Below are 14,637 nucleotides of genomic sequence, written 5' to 3'. Positions count from 1 at the left end.
ATGAGAAGGAGGTCTGGTGATCTTCTAGAAGACTGTACACAACATGTCTCTAGGCAGCTATATGTCCAGTTTAGGCTTGCCGATCACCAGGTCCCAGCAGTGGTTCTCCCACTTTCCCAGGCTCCTGTGGAGGCTTTAAGACTCCACTGGAAAGTGGAGTTGGGATGGTGTGTCTGCATCTTTAAGGCTGAAGAGGGTGGGGGAGCAGGCAGAATAACATGGCTGTGAAAGGAGCCCAGACCCTCCATTGGTTGCACAATCTTTGCAGAGGTCGTTTGCAGCCCAGACCCTTCTAATCTTTTCAGAGGTTGGTTGCTCTGTGTTACTTTGAAGAAGTTGGAAGTTCAGCAACTCCTGAGTAGAGATGCCAATTCCCAGATGGGAGCAGACCCTCACCCGCTTCAGAGTCGTTAGAAACAGGGGTGGGGGGTGGAGGGAAATGTCTGCTCGGCACTTCATTATTTCCTATGGAGATCGATTCCCATAGGGAATAATGGAGAATTGATTTGGGAGTATCTGGGGCTCTGGAGGGGCTGTTTTTTGAAGTAGAGGCACCAAATTTTCAGCATAGCATCTAATAACTCTCCTCAAAATGTGCTCCAAGTTTCAAATAGATTGGACCAGGGGGTCCAGTTCTATGAGCCCCAAAAGAAGGTCCTCCTATCCTTATTTCTTACGTAGGGAAGGCATTTAAAAGGTGAGCGGTTCCTTTAAATGTGATGGCCAGAACTCTCTTTGGAGTTCAGTTGTACTTGTCACAATTTTGCTTATGGCTCCACCCCCAAAGTCTCCTGGCTCCACCCCCAAAGTCCCCAGATATTTCTTGAATTGGTCTTGGCAACCCTAGTCCAGTTCAGTGTTTCTTATGAGCAAAAATTCTACTTTGTGAGCTACTGGCATTAAAGTTGTGAGCTACTGCATAAATTATTGTGCTCTGGGGTCATCCTTCCTGAGCTAAGACAAAAATGTGTGAGCTGGAGGCTAAAAATCTGTGAACTAGCTCACACTAAATCAGCTTAGAGGGAACACTTGTTCAGTCTGGTGTAGTGGTTAAGTGTGTGGACTCTTATCTGGGAGAACTGGGTTTGATTCCCCACACCTCCACTTGCAGCTGCTGGAATGGCCTTGGGTCAGCCATAGCTCTCGCAGAGCTGTCCTTGAAAGGGCAGCTTCTGGGAGAGCTCTCTCAGCCCCACCCACTTTACAGGGTGTCTGTCGTGGGGGAGGGAGGAAGATAAAGTAGAAAGATAAAGGAGATTTGGAGTAGAGGGCAGGATATAAATCCAATATCTTTTTCTTCTTCCTTACTGGAGTGGTAAAATAAAAATGGGGGAAAGGCCATGTACCAGAGATTGAACAAACTCTACATACAGGGTTGTGGCTTGACTTTCTGAAGAAGCCATCTATCACCCTCTGGGTATGGTGCCATCTGCTGGGTCTTGGCACTGGGAATGAATTCTGTGCAACTGTGGCCTAACTTGCTTTGTGCAACAAATAGGGCGTGTGAATTTTCTTCACACACAAAGATCCTCTCTGAACGAAAAAGGACGGGGAGGAAGCTGATCACACACCCCACATCCAGATTCTTTCCCCCAATTCTTACATTATTCATGTCCATCTCCAATGTCATGAAGAAGTTGCATTGAATAATTCCACACATACACCTTTGGGCTTGGGCTCCGTGTTGCAATTTTGTCAGGAACGCAGGTATTTCTGATCTCTGTGTATGTCTTCTTGTAGGTCTTGCGAACCATTCTGAGAACGCTTCTGCTCCACCATCCCATCCAGCTCCTGCTGCTCCACCAGAATCAGTTCAAAAGAACTTCTCTCTGCCCACTTCCCTGCATCCCTCACAGATTCCAGGCCAGGCTTCTGCAGGTATGGACCACCTCACTGTTGATGGAGATGTGCAGGGAAGAGAAAAGGAACCATAGGGTATTAAATTCACTGCCACAGGATGTGGTGGCAGCTGCAAGCATAAACAGCTTCAAGAGGGGATTGGATAAACATCTGGAGCATAGGTCCATCAGCGGCTATTAGCCACAGTGTATTGCTAGAACTCTCTGTCTGGGGCAGTGATGCTCCATATTCTTGGTGCTTGGGCGGGCATAGTGAAAGGGGTTCTAGTGTCCTGGCCCCACTGATGGACCTCCTGATGGTGCCTGGTTTTTTTTGTGACACAGTGTTGGATTGCATGGGCCATTGGCCTGATCCAACATGGCTTCTCTTATGTTCTTATATTTTTAATCTCAACCCCACTTTTTTCCTCTAGCTTTCCCTTCCACCTAATGTGCTTTTTATTTATAAAGTGTGTTGTATTTATTTTTAAATGTTACACAAAGATCAGTGTACTGACCACCTAATTCCTAAGCAAAGTTGCTTTCTCCTAAGCCCACTGAAGTCAATGTACTAAGAAGGATGTAACTTGGCTTAGGGTAGCACTGAAAGCGGACAAATCAACCGCAAGAGAAATAAAACTCATCTGTCCAGAAAGCATTTTCAATTCATGTTTTCAAAAAAGCCGTGCTGGAGTGGGTCAGGATTTTGCAAGGATATCCAGAGCATCATTCTGAAGGGTTTTGTGCCTTGGGAATAACAACTGCTGACATATGAGAACAGCTAATATTTATTATTATTTTTTAATCTAGGAAAACGTCACCTGCTGCCTTCTCAGAGATTTCCTCCAAGTGGCTCACATTATAAAAACAATACAATAAAAACAATGGGTTGGAGCCAGCGGCAGATTTCCACTAATAGATTCTTTTTTCTGAATCCATCTTTCCACTGCAAATTCACCCCTCATGCTTTTTCTTGGGGAAGGGGGGTTCCTTATTTCCCCAGAGCAGTGTTTTGGGGAGCCCATTTGGGCTGCAGCAAGATGAGGGAAAGTAAGTCCCATTCCGCTGATGGAAATGCCTTCCACTGGATCCAACCCGGTAATCTAAGAATTGTCTTTATTAAAAACAAACCATCTAGACCAAGTCAGGCTGTATAAACCACATAGAACAACATTCAGCAGCCTAAAACGATGTTCATAAAAGAGTCCCAAGGCTAGAAAAAGACCATAAGACACAGCTTCGAAAGATGGAACCTCTTGGCAAAAAAGCCTGGGTAAAAGGACCTGTTTTGGCATGGCACCTAAAGGGATGTAAGGCAGGTGACACTAGGTGAGCATCAAAAGGGCAAAGCCTTCTAAAGGTGAGGTGCCACCACTGGAAAATCTCTGTCTGTGGTCACCACCCTTCTCACCTCTGCAGGCAGGAGAGCAGAGCTTGGGGGGGGGGGGGGAATGGCTTATTTGGCAGGCTGGAAAGTACTGGAGGAGATTGTCTATCCAGCACCCCAGCCCCAAACCATTTAGGGCCTTAGCACTTTGAATTATGTCCAGAAACAGGTGGACAGCCATTCTCCACACTACAGCTCCCCCACCCCACCAATAGCAGTATCCATGTCAGCAGAATCTGGTGGCAGCTTTCTTTCTCAGTCTGTCTAAGTGATCTGTAAGCAGTGTGGTGAGAGGGAAAGACTGAGCCAAGAATTTCTTCAGAGGGGGAGAACAAATATTCTGCCCATTTGAACTGGGCTAGCTGATGGGGTGGCAGATTGCTGTTGCCTGAGGTGAGAAGAGGAAATTACTACAGGGCAGCAGCCATGTGTGAGGTAAACAGTGCACTAAGCTGTTGTGAGGGGGGGGGAGGGGAAGAGGGGGCTAACAATTCCATCCCTGTCCCTGCCGTAGTCTGGGCAGACTCCAAAAAGTTTGTGGCTCTGGGACAAGTGATTCCCCAGAAACCCTACTTTAGCATCACTGGTCAAAGGATCTCATCCAGAAGAAGCAGAGAGAAGGCAGTTAGAGGAGATGGACGATTGTCCTGATTCATCATAAGGCTGAGCAGGCCTCATTTTGGGCAGGAGCTCACAGGAATGGAGCTCTGGAACCTCTAAATTTTATTGTGCCCTTTCTTATCCAAACCCCCCTCCCCCCAATACTTGCTTCTGGGCTCCATTGTTCAAACCCCCTGCAAGAATTTTGCTGAACTCTAAGATTTAGCTAACTTTCTAATACTTTTCCCCACAAAAAAAGGGCAAATAACCAAAACATATATAGCAGATAGCTGGAAATCTTCATCATGCCACTGTGGCCACATAGGCGAAAGTAAATTTAAAAGCGTGATGGGAGTAAGGTTTTATGATAACAATTATAATTCAAGAAGCCTTTAAAGGTAGATGCTGAGCTGATGTAATCGAGTACACCTTCTGGTGATGTCAGGGGCGTGTGGCATATGCAAATGAGTTCCGCCAGTGAATTCCGGCACCTCTTTTTCTGTAAAATGATCCCTGAGGCTGAGTGTTTGGAAAGAAAGAGAGATTGTAATAAAAACAGCTCTTTCACAGAGCCAGTCCTCCCAGACGGGAAAGTCTGCCTGCCCGGCTCTGTCCAACAAGCTGTTGCTGCTGAAAGGGACCTGCTCGGAACCTGCATCTGGATGTCGTCTACTCATGTTGCACCTCCTCTTTCCCTTCCCACCTTTTCTGTGTCTAGGCTTCCACCCCGACTCCTTATCCAAGCCATCAAGCTACCCTTTGGCTCCCTGTGCCTCAGGGTCCAGCTCCTTCCTGCCTTTTGGGTGTCCGGCAGCCACTGCTCCGTTCCTTGGCTGCTGTGGAACGCCGGGCTTCTCATTGGCCAACGCGCAGCAGGAGCTGCAGATGTTGCAGAAGCAGCTGGGAGAAAGTGAGCACTCTGTCCTTTGATGTTGCTCCCCCTACGCATTCCCAAACCCTCTGGCGTGTAGCTTTGCATGGCTTAAAGAACCGTGTCTTTGCCCCTGCGCGCCGCAGACCTAAGACATGAGTTGCATCCGGGGGTGGAATTTTAGCAGGAACTCCTTTGCATATTAGGCCACGCATCCCTGACATAGCCAATCCTCCAAGAGCTTACAAGGTTCTTTTTTGTAAGCTCTTGGAGGATTGGCTACATCAGGAGTGTGTGGCCTAATATGCAAAGGAGCTCCTGCTAGAATTCCACCCCTGGCTGCATTCCAGGATAGCGCTGATGGCTTCCAAAGCTGGTCTGATGCACACGCTAAGGAAGCTGCAGTTTAGGGCAGGGGTGGCCAAACTGCGGCTCAGGAGCCACATGTGGCTCTTTCATGCATATTGCGTAGTTCTTGAGGGTCTCCCCCCCACCCCCTTGGCCAGCTTGGAGAAGCCATTTGTCTCTTTAAATCACTTCTCCAAGCCAGTTGGTGGCTTGGAGAATGCATTTAAAGTTAAAGTTGCTTTCTTTACACCTCTTCCTCCCTGCGTCTATTTGCGGCTCTCAAACATCTGATGTTTATTCTGTGTGGCTCTACAATAAGCAAGTTTGGCCACTCCTAGTTTAGGGCCCCAGCTTACCGGGGGTCTCTAAATGATAGAAGTCCTGACCTGGATATCCAAGACTAGGCTGCGATTGCACTTTCAATCTGCTTTCAGTGCACTTTCCACACAATGCACTGTGTGAGCTGCCAAAATCCAGTTGGAAAGTGCCTTGAAAATGGATTGAAAGTGCATTATTTCGTGTGTGCGATCGCGGCCCTCATCTCATCAGATCTCAGAAACTAAGCCAGGTCAACCTGGGTCAGTCTTTGGATGGGAGACCATCACAGAGTTCCAGGGTCAGGACACAGAGTCAAGCAATGGAAAATCACCTCTGAAGATCTCTTTCCTTGGAAGCCCCACCAGGGGTTACTATAAGTCAGCTATGACTTGATGGGGACGGGGGGGGGGGGGGGGGAAGCAGGAAAGAACTTCAAGGGGAGTGATGAAACCCAGGTCAGAGTACAAAAAGAGGCAGGCGTTGTGTCTAGGATTGTTAGGTCTTTATGTTTTAAACAATTTTATTGATAACATATGGTATTAATTTCCATTAATAACTTATTTTCATCTATCCCATATGCTTCTTTCTAATCACCCCTCCCCCCGTTAGTTGACCCCCGCCAGTGTTATTTGCTCAAAATACTAACATTAAAAGGTACCCTTAATTCCTAAGAACTAAAATTAATATTCTTCTTTCTTCTAAAGTTTAATCATTATCCAAAATTGTCCAAAGTTCTTTTACTTTCCACTCGTCTTCTACATAACTTCTAATTTTTTTCCACTTTTAAAATCTTCTAAATCATAGTCTCTTAAAGTTCTTGTTAATTTGTCCATCTCACTCCATGTCATAACTTTTAAAATCCAATCCCATTTTTCTGGTATTTTTTCTTGCTTCAATAACTGCGCATATAGTGTCCTAGCAGCTGAAAGCAAGTACCAAATTATAGTTCTATCTTCTTTTGGAAATTTTTCCATTTGTAATCCCAATAGAAAAGTCTCTGCAGCTTTCTTGAATTCATATCCCAAGATCCTAGAAATTTCTTGTTGGATCATCTGCCAATACTTTAGGATTGTTAGGTCTTAATCCAATGTGCCAGCTTTTCAGTCTTCTTGCCAGTGTCTCAGGAATAAAGTTTTCCAGAAATGAGAGTTCTTGTCTGTTTAGCTGTTTGTCCCACTGCACTATTTCCACCATGCTCGAGCCATGAGTTACAGCTGGTCGTTTCCCCTGCTCAGCTGTGTGTTGGCCGGCTGTTCCTCTAGGCATCTCACCTTACCAGGAACCTTCCATAGCTCTGAGGCTCTCACTGCCCTGTGTTTCAGGAAACCTTTCTAACCCTAGTTGTGTATCTGGCTGCTATACAGTTGAGTGCTTATCTGAAGGAGGGCTGGGAGAAACTGGCAGTAAGTGAGTGGAAAAGATAATAAACATCCTTAACATGCTTGTAAGGAGCCCCGTGGTCCAGAATGGTAAAGCTGCAGTACTGCAGTCAAAGTTCTCTGCTCATGACCTGAGTTTGATCCCAGCGGAAGCTGGGTTCAGGCACCGGCTCAAGGTTGTAGTGTAGATGACTGGGGAAGGCAATGGCAAGGAAAAGGAAAGGTCTCATGTGCAAGCACCTGTCGTTTCTGACTCTGGGGTGATGTTGCTTTCACAACGTTTTCATGGCAGACTTTTTACGGGGTGGTTTGCCATTGCCTTCCCCAGTCTTTTACACTTTCCCCCCAGCAAGCTGGGGACTCATTTTACTGATCTCAGAAGGATGGCAATGGCAAACCACCCCTTAAAAAGTCTACTGTGAAAACGTTGTGATGCGACGTCATCTCGGAGTCGGAAACGACTGGTGCTTGCACAGGGGACTACCTTTACCTTTAACATGCTTGTACTGAGGGAGGCTGGAATCGAAGCATAGGGGCCTGCTGGGGATAGAGGCACAGATCCTGCCTGCTGCATACTTTTTCTTTTCTTTTCAAAAAAGAGGTGCCAGCCTGGCTTGGCTCTCTGCTGCCCTGCTTAAGAAAGCCAGCCGTGGTACCTATCAGTGTTGGTCAAAGATAATTGCTGAAGGGCTGGGGTTTTGTGGGTATTTTTTTAGACTGGACTACAAGTCTGCCCTTCATAGATGGAGCGGATTCTATCCCCAATCCCCTAGCAGGGCTTTTCTTGTAGCAGGAACTCCTTTGCATATTAGGCCCCACACCCCTGATGTAGCCAATCCTCCTGGAGCTTACAGTAAACCATGTAAAAAGAGCCCTGAAAGCTCCAGAAGGATTGGCTACATCAGGGGTGAGTGGCCTAATATGAAATTGAGTGGCCTAATATGAAAAGAGCTACAAATAAGCCCTGGATCCCAGTCCCCACCTGGGCACTGAATGGGGACAAGTAGCAACAGTTCCTTTGCCTTAATTCTTTCCCAGAGTTCTTTGTGGACGGGTTGATGGCTAAGTGCATGCCTGCTTGTAAGAGTGGCTTGTTAATGTTCTTGATTGTATATGTGGGCCCTTCTCTTAACTTCACAACCACCTGGGGAAATTGGTTAGTGGCTGCTTCGAGGGCACCCAGCAAGCTCTGTGTTCTGGAGTGGAGGTTTGTTTGTTTGTTTTTCAATTTATATTCCATCCTCCCCATGAACAGGCTCAGGAAGATTTGAACCCGTCTGCCGCACTCACTATGGCCACTGAACCCACCTTGGTTCACCCTCTCCTGTGGTTTCTTCAGCAGCTCATGACATCTTGTGGCATGTGTCTTGTAATCGGGGCTCTTTTTTTGTAGCAGGAACTCCTTTGCATATTAGGCCACACACCCCTGATGTAGCCAATCCTCCGAGAGCTTACAGGGCTCTTAGTGCAGGGCCTACTGTAAACTCCAGGAGGATTGGCTACATCAGGGGGGTGTGTGGCCTAATATGCAAAGGAGTTCCTGCTACAAAAGAAGCCCTGCTTGCAATCAGCTGCCTTCTGTCAGAGCCGTAGCTTTGCCCAAGCCCAGTCCTGCAAGATTCAGACGAGGAAGGCCAACCATTGTTCTTTCGGCAAATGGCTGAGTGGGTTGCGGGCACGGCCCTGTGAAATTGGACTTCCTGATTCCGCACAGCCAGGACTTTAAGCCAGTCCTTCTTCACTATCCTCATGCCCAGAGGCCATTGGTTTCAAAGGGTTGTTGTGAGGACAGAATGGAGGAGAATGACGTAAGCCACTTTGGGTCCCTATTAGGGAGAAAGGTGAGTCATGAATGAAATAAGGGGGGTTTTTGTAGCAGGAACTCCTTTGCATATTAGGCCACACACCCCTGATGTAGCCAATCCTCCTGGAGCTTACAGTAGACCGTGTAAGAAGATCTTCGTAAGTTCTTGGAGGATTGGGTACATCAGAGGGGTGTGGCCTAATATGCAAAGGAGTTCCTGCTACAAAAAAAAAGCCCTGATTATCAACCATTACTTTCTGACAGTGCCTCTAATCAGCACCCTTGTGGATCTAAAGAAGTACTGGCTTGATCTCACTGAACCCAGGGAGATGTGTTTGTGCTTTTCCCTTTTCTCTACAGTTGGGTGCTGTGGTGCCAACCTGAGATCAGAGAACGGCTGATTTTTTTATCCATCTTTTGAACCAAATGTTGACTCCTGGCATGCCACAGAGCAATATTGCAATGCAGAGTCCATGAGGCAGCCAAATTATGCTTGGAACTGCAGAAACTTGCACACAGAAAAAGAGCAAGAAGAGAATGTCTCCCTGGAATAATCTTCGGCAAATGCCCTTGGATGCACTTGCCATGGGGCAAAGTGGGGGGATAGCTTTTGTTATGGGGGAGAGACCGCACAGCAATCCTTTCTCCCATCTTCTGAGGCGACCTGTGTGACAGCTGCTGAGGAGCTGGGCATCCTCCTAGCAAAGTTCAGGAGAGCTCCTGGTCCATTAAAGCAGGGTGGCCTAACTGAAGCTTGGGAGCCACACGTGGCTCTGTCACACATATTGTGTGGCTCTCAAAGCCCCCACTGCCCCGTCAGCTGGCTTGGAGGAGGCGTTTGTCTCTTTAAATCACTTCTCCAAGCAAAGCCAGCCGGCAGTTTGAAGAATGCATTTAAAGTTGCTTTCTTTCCACCTCTCCCCCCTTCATTCCCCATCTATTTTCCTCCCTCCCTGCTCTCCAACATCTGACACTCATGTCTTGCGGCTCTCAAACGTCTGATGTTTATTCTATGTGGCTCTTACATTAAGCATGTTTGGCCACCCCTGCACTAGAGTAAGCCTTCCTAAAGTCTCGAGCACCACATCTGGTCTGGTTATCACTTACTTGTATCCCCTCTGCCCAGGTGTACCGCCCTCTGTACTGTCACCGGCAAAACCAGAGTTGCCAGCTGGTCTCTTTGCTATGGGTAGCCCTGCCTATAGCTCCAAGCACTGCCCCCGAGTGGACCACTGCGTTCCTCGGTCGCTTCATGTGCAGCAGAACACTGTCAACTGGAACAAGCATGCTGGGGAAGTCCTGGGGGAGAGCAGCGACACCAGGAATACGACTCACCTCAGAGAGCCTCAGAAAGGACCGGTCTGTGGAAGTTTACCATCCTGCTCCTCAACATGTCTGACAGGCCCATGGCTTTCAGGTAACTCTTGTAGTTCTCCCTACTTTTGAGGTAGGGTTGCTAAGGAGGATTGGCCCTGGCTAATATTTGGATAGGAGACCACCAAGGAATACCAAGGTCATCATGACGCAGAGGCAGGCCGTGGCAAACCACCTGTGAACATCTCTTGCTTTGAAAACTCCATGGAGTCGCCATAAGTCAGGTGTGACTTGATGGCACTTTCCAAGAACATTAAGAAGAGTCTTACTGCATCAGTGGTCCCTCTAGTCCAGCATCCTGTTCCACACGACAGCCAAATCAGATGCCCCGGAGGGCCTTATCATCTGAGGATAGAGACCAATGGCCTGGCACTGCCTCATAGCGCTGCATTTCTAGGGATGGCTGCTGCCTCTGTATATGGAGGTTTCCTTAATACTCACCATGGCAAGTAGCCATTGATGAACTCCTGCATCAATCTGTCTAATCCCTTGTAAAGCTGCTATCTTAACTGGCTTGGCTCTTTGGGGGGTATGGATCGCACATTGAAATGAAGCTGTTACAGAACTACCATACAGAAATTATGTTCTGTGTTCCTTCTGTTGCCGCTGCAAATGCCGCTGCGTTAGCAACGGCACTAAGAATGACCTTATGATTGTTTGCCCCAGCCCACCAAGGTTACATTCCTCCCCCCACATCACAAGACTTTTTTTAAAAAAAGATAATTATTACTACTGCCATAGCTTAATGATTTTTTAAGTCCCAAAAGCCTTCTGTTGGCCTGGGGTGGTGGAAAATGGGGGCAGCAGTTATGGGACAGAGGTGCTGATGTGGACAAGACCTGCAAAAATAAACTCTTCCCTGTCCACACAGAGCCTGAAGACTCTTTGACCATAATTGTTCCCAAAAGATTGTACCAAGCCAGGTTTGGGAAAGATGGTTGCAAAGCAGTGGGGCAAAGGGCAGAGAAAGGGATCGGGAAGGAATGATATCACTTGGATACTCCATAAAACCCCTCTCCAGTTTAGATGAAAAAAACTGGGGCAAAACCTCCATGTAGAAGCAGCCTGACTTTTAGATTCCGTTTCCAAAACTTGGTTTTGCACTTTCTGGAATGGTATCAGTCAGACCTAGTTGGGGACCAAAACTCCCTCTAAACTGTGGAGTCTTCTGAGCAAAACATTTGCTTTGTGAGATACTGGCATTAAAGTTGTGAGCTACTGTATAAATTAGTTTGCTCTGGGGCCATTTTTCCTGAGCTAAGACAGGAAGCCGGAGGCGAAGACGAGCTGGAGGCAAAAAAAAAGTGATCTAGCTCACACTAACTCAGCTTAGAGGGACCACCGTTGGCAGGGCTCACTTTGTAGCAGGAGCTCCTTTGCATATTAGGCCACACCCCTCTTATGTAGCCAATCCTCCAAGAGCTTACAGGGCTCTTCTTACAGGGCCTGCTGTAAGCTCCTGGAGGATTGTCTACATCAGGAGTGTGTGGCCTAATATGCAAAGGAGCTCCTGCTACAAAGTGAGCCCTGGCTATTGGGGACCATTCCAGTCATGTGCTTGGAAGGTGCAGTTTCTGGCTCTCAGTTTGCATACTGGATCATGATACAAACTATGATCATGCTAGCTCATGCGTGTCCCTAAAACCTGCTCTGTGCCATGAATTCTCGTGTTGAGGCCAGACCTCCCAGACTTTCTTTGCCATGATTTTGAGTTCCCTTTCTCTTATATTAACGTTTCCTCATCGGCTGGACACAGGTGCCAGTTTGCTACAAGAACATCTGGCTGAGATCCAGATCCTGGGCCAGCGCTTGGCAGAGTCCATTTCCACCAACAATCGCCTGCGGGAGCAGCTGGAGGCAAGTCTGGTCTCCGTGGCAAGGAGCAATGGTAAGAGAAAAGCCATCCTCAGCCAAAGAGCAATGATGAGAGAAAAGCTATCCTCAGCCATTCAGGGAAAGGTTGGATGTAGGACTGCCAACCTCCAGGAGGTTTTATCAACAATGCAGGGAGGGAATGCAATAAGAGATAGAGACCGATTTCCCACTCACCTTATGCCACTCTCACGTTCCGAGGGGCTTCCTTCTGATTTCACACTATCTGCCCCGGGGCTGCAACTAACAGAAACTAGTTTTTAGAGGTTTCTGTTTGCTGTGCGAAAACGCCGACAGTACATGCAGTCCCGGGGCAAATAGTATGAAATCAGAAGGAAACCCTGCTGAGAAGAGGAACGTGAAAGCAGCGTAAGGTGAGTGGGAAATCAGTCCGAGTGTGAAAAAGAGCCCTGGCTGTCGCAAACACCAATGACTAAGAAATTACATTATCTCATTTGGAATATAATTATTTTGTTTGGAAAGACTGGAAAATTTTTCTGGAAGGCTATGGAGTCTGAAGCATGGATATATTCCTTCTTTGAAAGCGATGTTTACTCATACGTTTACACATTGGCTTGCAAACAAGGACCAGTTACTAAGAAATTACTATTTCATATAAGGACATGTTTTCCTTCTTTAAAGAGTTCCGTGGCACAGAGTGTTGAAGCTGCAGTACTGCAATCCTAAACTCTGCTCATGACCTGAGTTCAATCCCAGCGGAAGCTGGTTTCAGGTAGCTGGCTCAGGTTGACCCATCCTTCCGAGGTCGGTAAAATGAGTACCCAGCTTGCTGGGGGGGGAAGTGTAAAAGACTGGGGAAGGCAATGACAAACCACCCCGTAAAAAGTCTGCTGTGAAAACGTTGTGAAAGCAACGTCACCCCAGAGTCGGAAATGACTGGTGCTTGCACAGGGGACTTTTCCTTTCCTTCTGTAAATAGATCCAGGTGGGCAGCCATGTTGGTCTGAAGCAGTAGAACAAAGTAGGAATCAACTGGTTGCACCTTTAAGACCAACAAAGTTTTATTCAGAATGTAAGTTTCCATGTGTGCATCTTGTCTGAAGAAGTGTGCATGCACTCATGAAAGCTTACATTCTGAATAAAACTTTGTTGGTCTTAAAGGTGCAACAAGTCGACTCCTAGTTCCTTCTGTAAATGTTTTCTGGAAACTTCATCATAGAAGAATTGTTGTATTTTGATAGTGGTATGACGACAGATTGAATTTTTGCAATACAAATCAGATTACAAAACTGTTTACAAGTGTTGTATTTTCGTAGTAACTGGTCTTTGCGACAGCCAGGGGCCCCTTTTCACACTCAATCTCCAGGTGGTGGCTGGAAATCTCCTGGGATTACGACTGATCTCCAGGTGCCAGAGATCCATTCACTTGGAGAAAATGAGAGCATCCCTTCTGAAAGCAGAACCCTTGGCCAGAGACCGCATGTATGTGCTCCTCCTCCTGCATTTGTCCAAGAAGGAATGGCAGTGCAAGAGCGTCCTTGTTTCTGGGCTCTTGAATGTGCTATTCCACCGGCAAAGGGAGCTCTCTTCCTGACTGCTTCTCTCAACCTCCAGAGTGGGGGCCCCTGCAAGAAGCTCTGCTGGCATCGCACTCCAAGCTGCAGGACGGAGAGGTGGAGCTGGAAAAGCAGCAGGCCGAGCAGCAGCGCCTGAGGGAAGAAGTGCGGGGCAAGCAGCAAGACCTCGTGCAGCTCCGGGAGGAGTGCTTGGCTCTGCAGAAGGACAATTCAAGGTGAGCCAAACAGAACAGCCAGTGAGGAATCTGGTTGAGAGATGAGGGATCTGGTTGAGAGGAGAAAGAGAGCATCTCCTTGCCTTAGGGTTGCCAACCTCCAGACGGCGCCTGGAGATCTCCCGCTATTAGAATGGATCTCCAGACGATTGAGATCAGCTCCCAGGGAGAAAATGGCTGCTTCGGAGGGTGGACTCGATGGTGTTATACCCTGCTGAGGTTCCTCGCCCAGGCTCCACCCCCCGCAATCTCCAACCCAGAGCTGGAAACCCTACCTTGCCTCCAAATGGGAGGTGAAAACTCTGGGGTGGGAGGGTGTCTTCAATTGTAGGTGGTGTAGGTTGGGCATTTTCTCGACAGACTTCAGAAGTGGAAGGAGGGCCTCCAAACCGTGGGATCTCCTGCCCCCAACTGGGGATTGGCAGCCCTACTTCACATTTGCCATACAGGCCAGAGAGCTGATCTACCTCTTTTAGACCGTCCAGATTGTTAGCATGTATGAGAATATCACACCTCTTTACCATTTCTCAGTTACAGCACACCCTCCTTCACTATAATGTATGTGTGCTCCGTGAATTTATTCATTTATTTTTAGTATAAATCCATCTTCCACAATGAAGAGATGACCTTTCATCACTGGAGTAGGAAACCCAAGTCTATTTGAATAGTTGTATCAACAAGGGCAGTTGTGTGAATAAGAAGATTGCCTACTGTACTAACTGCACAATTGGGGTTTTTTTAAATCCAGCACTTTGGACCAATAGATAATCTTAACTTTTTCTCATGAAGCAGGTCTGCAGAGCACTCAAAAGTTCCAACTCTGTTTTCACGCTGCTGTTCTGGGACATTCCCCCATTGACACACTCATGGGCTTTTTCTGTAGCAGGACCTCCTTTGTATATTAGGCCACACACCCCTGATGTAACCAATCCTCCAAGAGCTTACAGGGCTCTTAGTACAGGGCCTACTGTAAGCTCCAGGAGGATTGGCTGCATCAGGGGTGTGTGGCCTAATATGCAAAAGAGTTCCTGCTACAAAAAAAGCCCTGGACACACTCATGGGCTTGACAAGCTGTGGCATGGGATGTCACTCT

The 14,637-nt window shown here is 47.4% G+C and overlaps 1 protein-coding gene across 4 annotated transcripts in view; it reads left to right on the top strand.

Moving 5' to 3' along the window:
- The window catches only part of PDE4DIP (phosphodiesterase 4D interacting protein), a 98,531-nt gene that overhangs the window by 68,815 nt on the left and 15,079 nt on the right, over nucleotides 1-14,637 (top strand). For 3 of the 4 annotated variants that reach the window (XM_060232563.1, XM_060232561.1, XM_060232562.1), the window contains exons 27-31: nucleotides 1,741-1,878; nucleotides 4,544-4,735; nucleotides 9,672-9,962; nucleotides 11,676-11,807; nucleotides 13,367-13,544. In XM_060232563.1, coding sequence (XP_060088546.1) covers nucleotides 1,741-1,878; nucleotides 4,544-4,735; nucleotides 9,672-9,962; nucleotides 11,676-11,807; nucleotides 13,367-13,544 — 931 coding nt within the window. The remainder of the gene's footprint in view (nucleotides 1-1,740; nucleotides 1,879-4,543; nucleotides 4,736-9,671; nucleotides 9,963-11,675; nucleotides 11,808-13,366; nucleotides 13,545-14,637) is intronic. The other variant, XM_060232564.1, reaches the window with a different exon arrangement.

The sequence above is a fragment of the Heteronotia binoei genome, chromosome 2 (assembly GCF_032191835.1).
Source record: "Heteronotia binoei isolate CCM8104 ecotype False Entrance Well chromosome 2, APGP_CSIRO_Hbin_v1, whole genome shotgun sequence".
In the NCBI taxonomy this organism is placed as follows: domain Eukaryota; kingdom Metazoa; phylum Chordata; class Lepidosauria; order Squamata; family Gekkonidae; genus Heteronotia; species Heteronotia binoei.
Note: the sequence above shows the minus strand (reverse complement) of the source record. Positions and strands in the feature narration are given on the sequence as shown.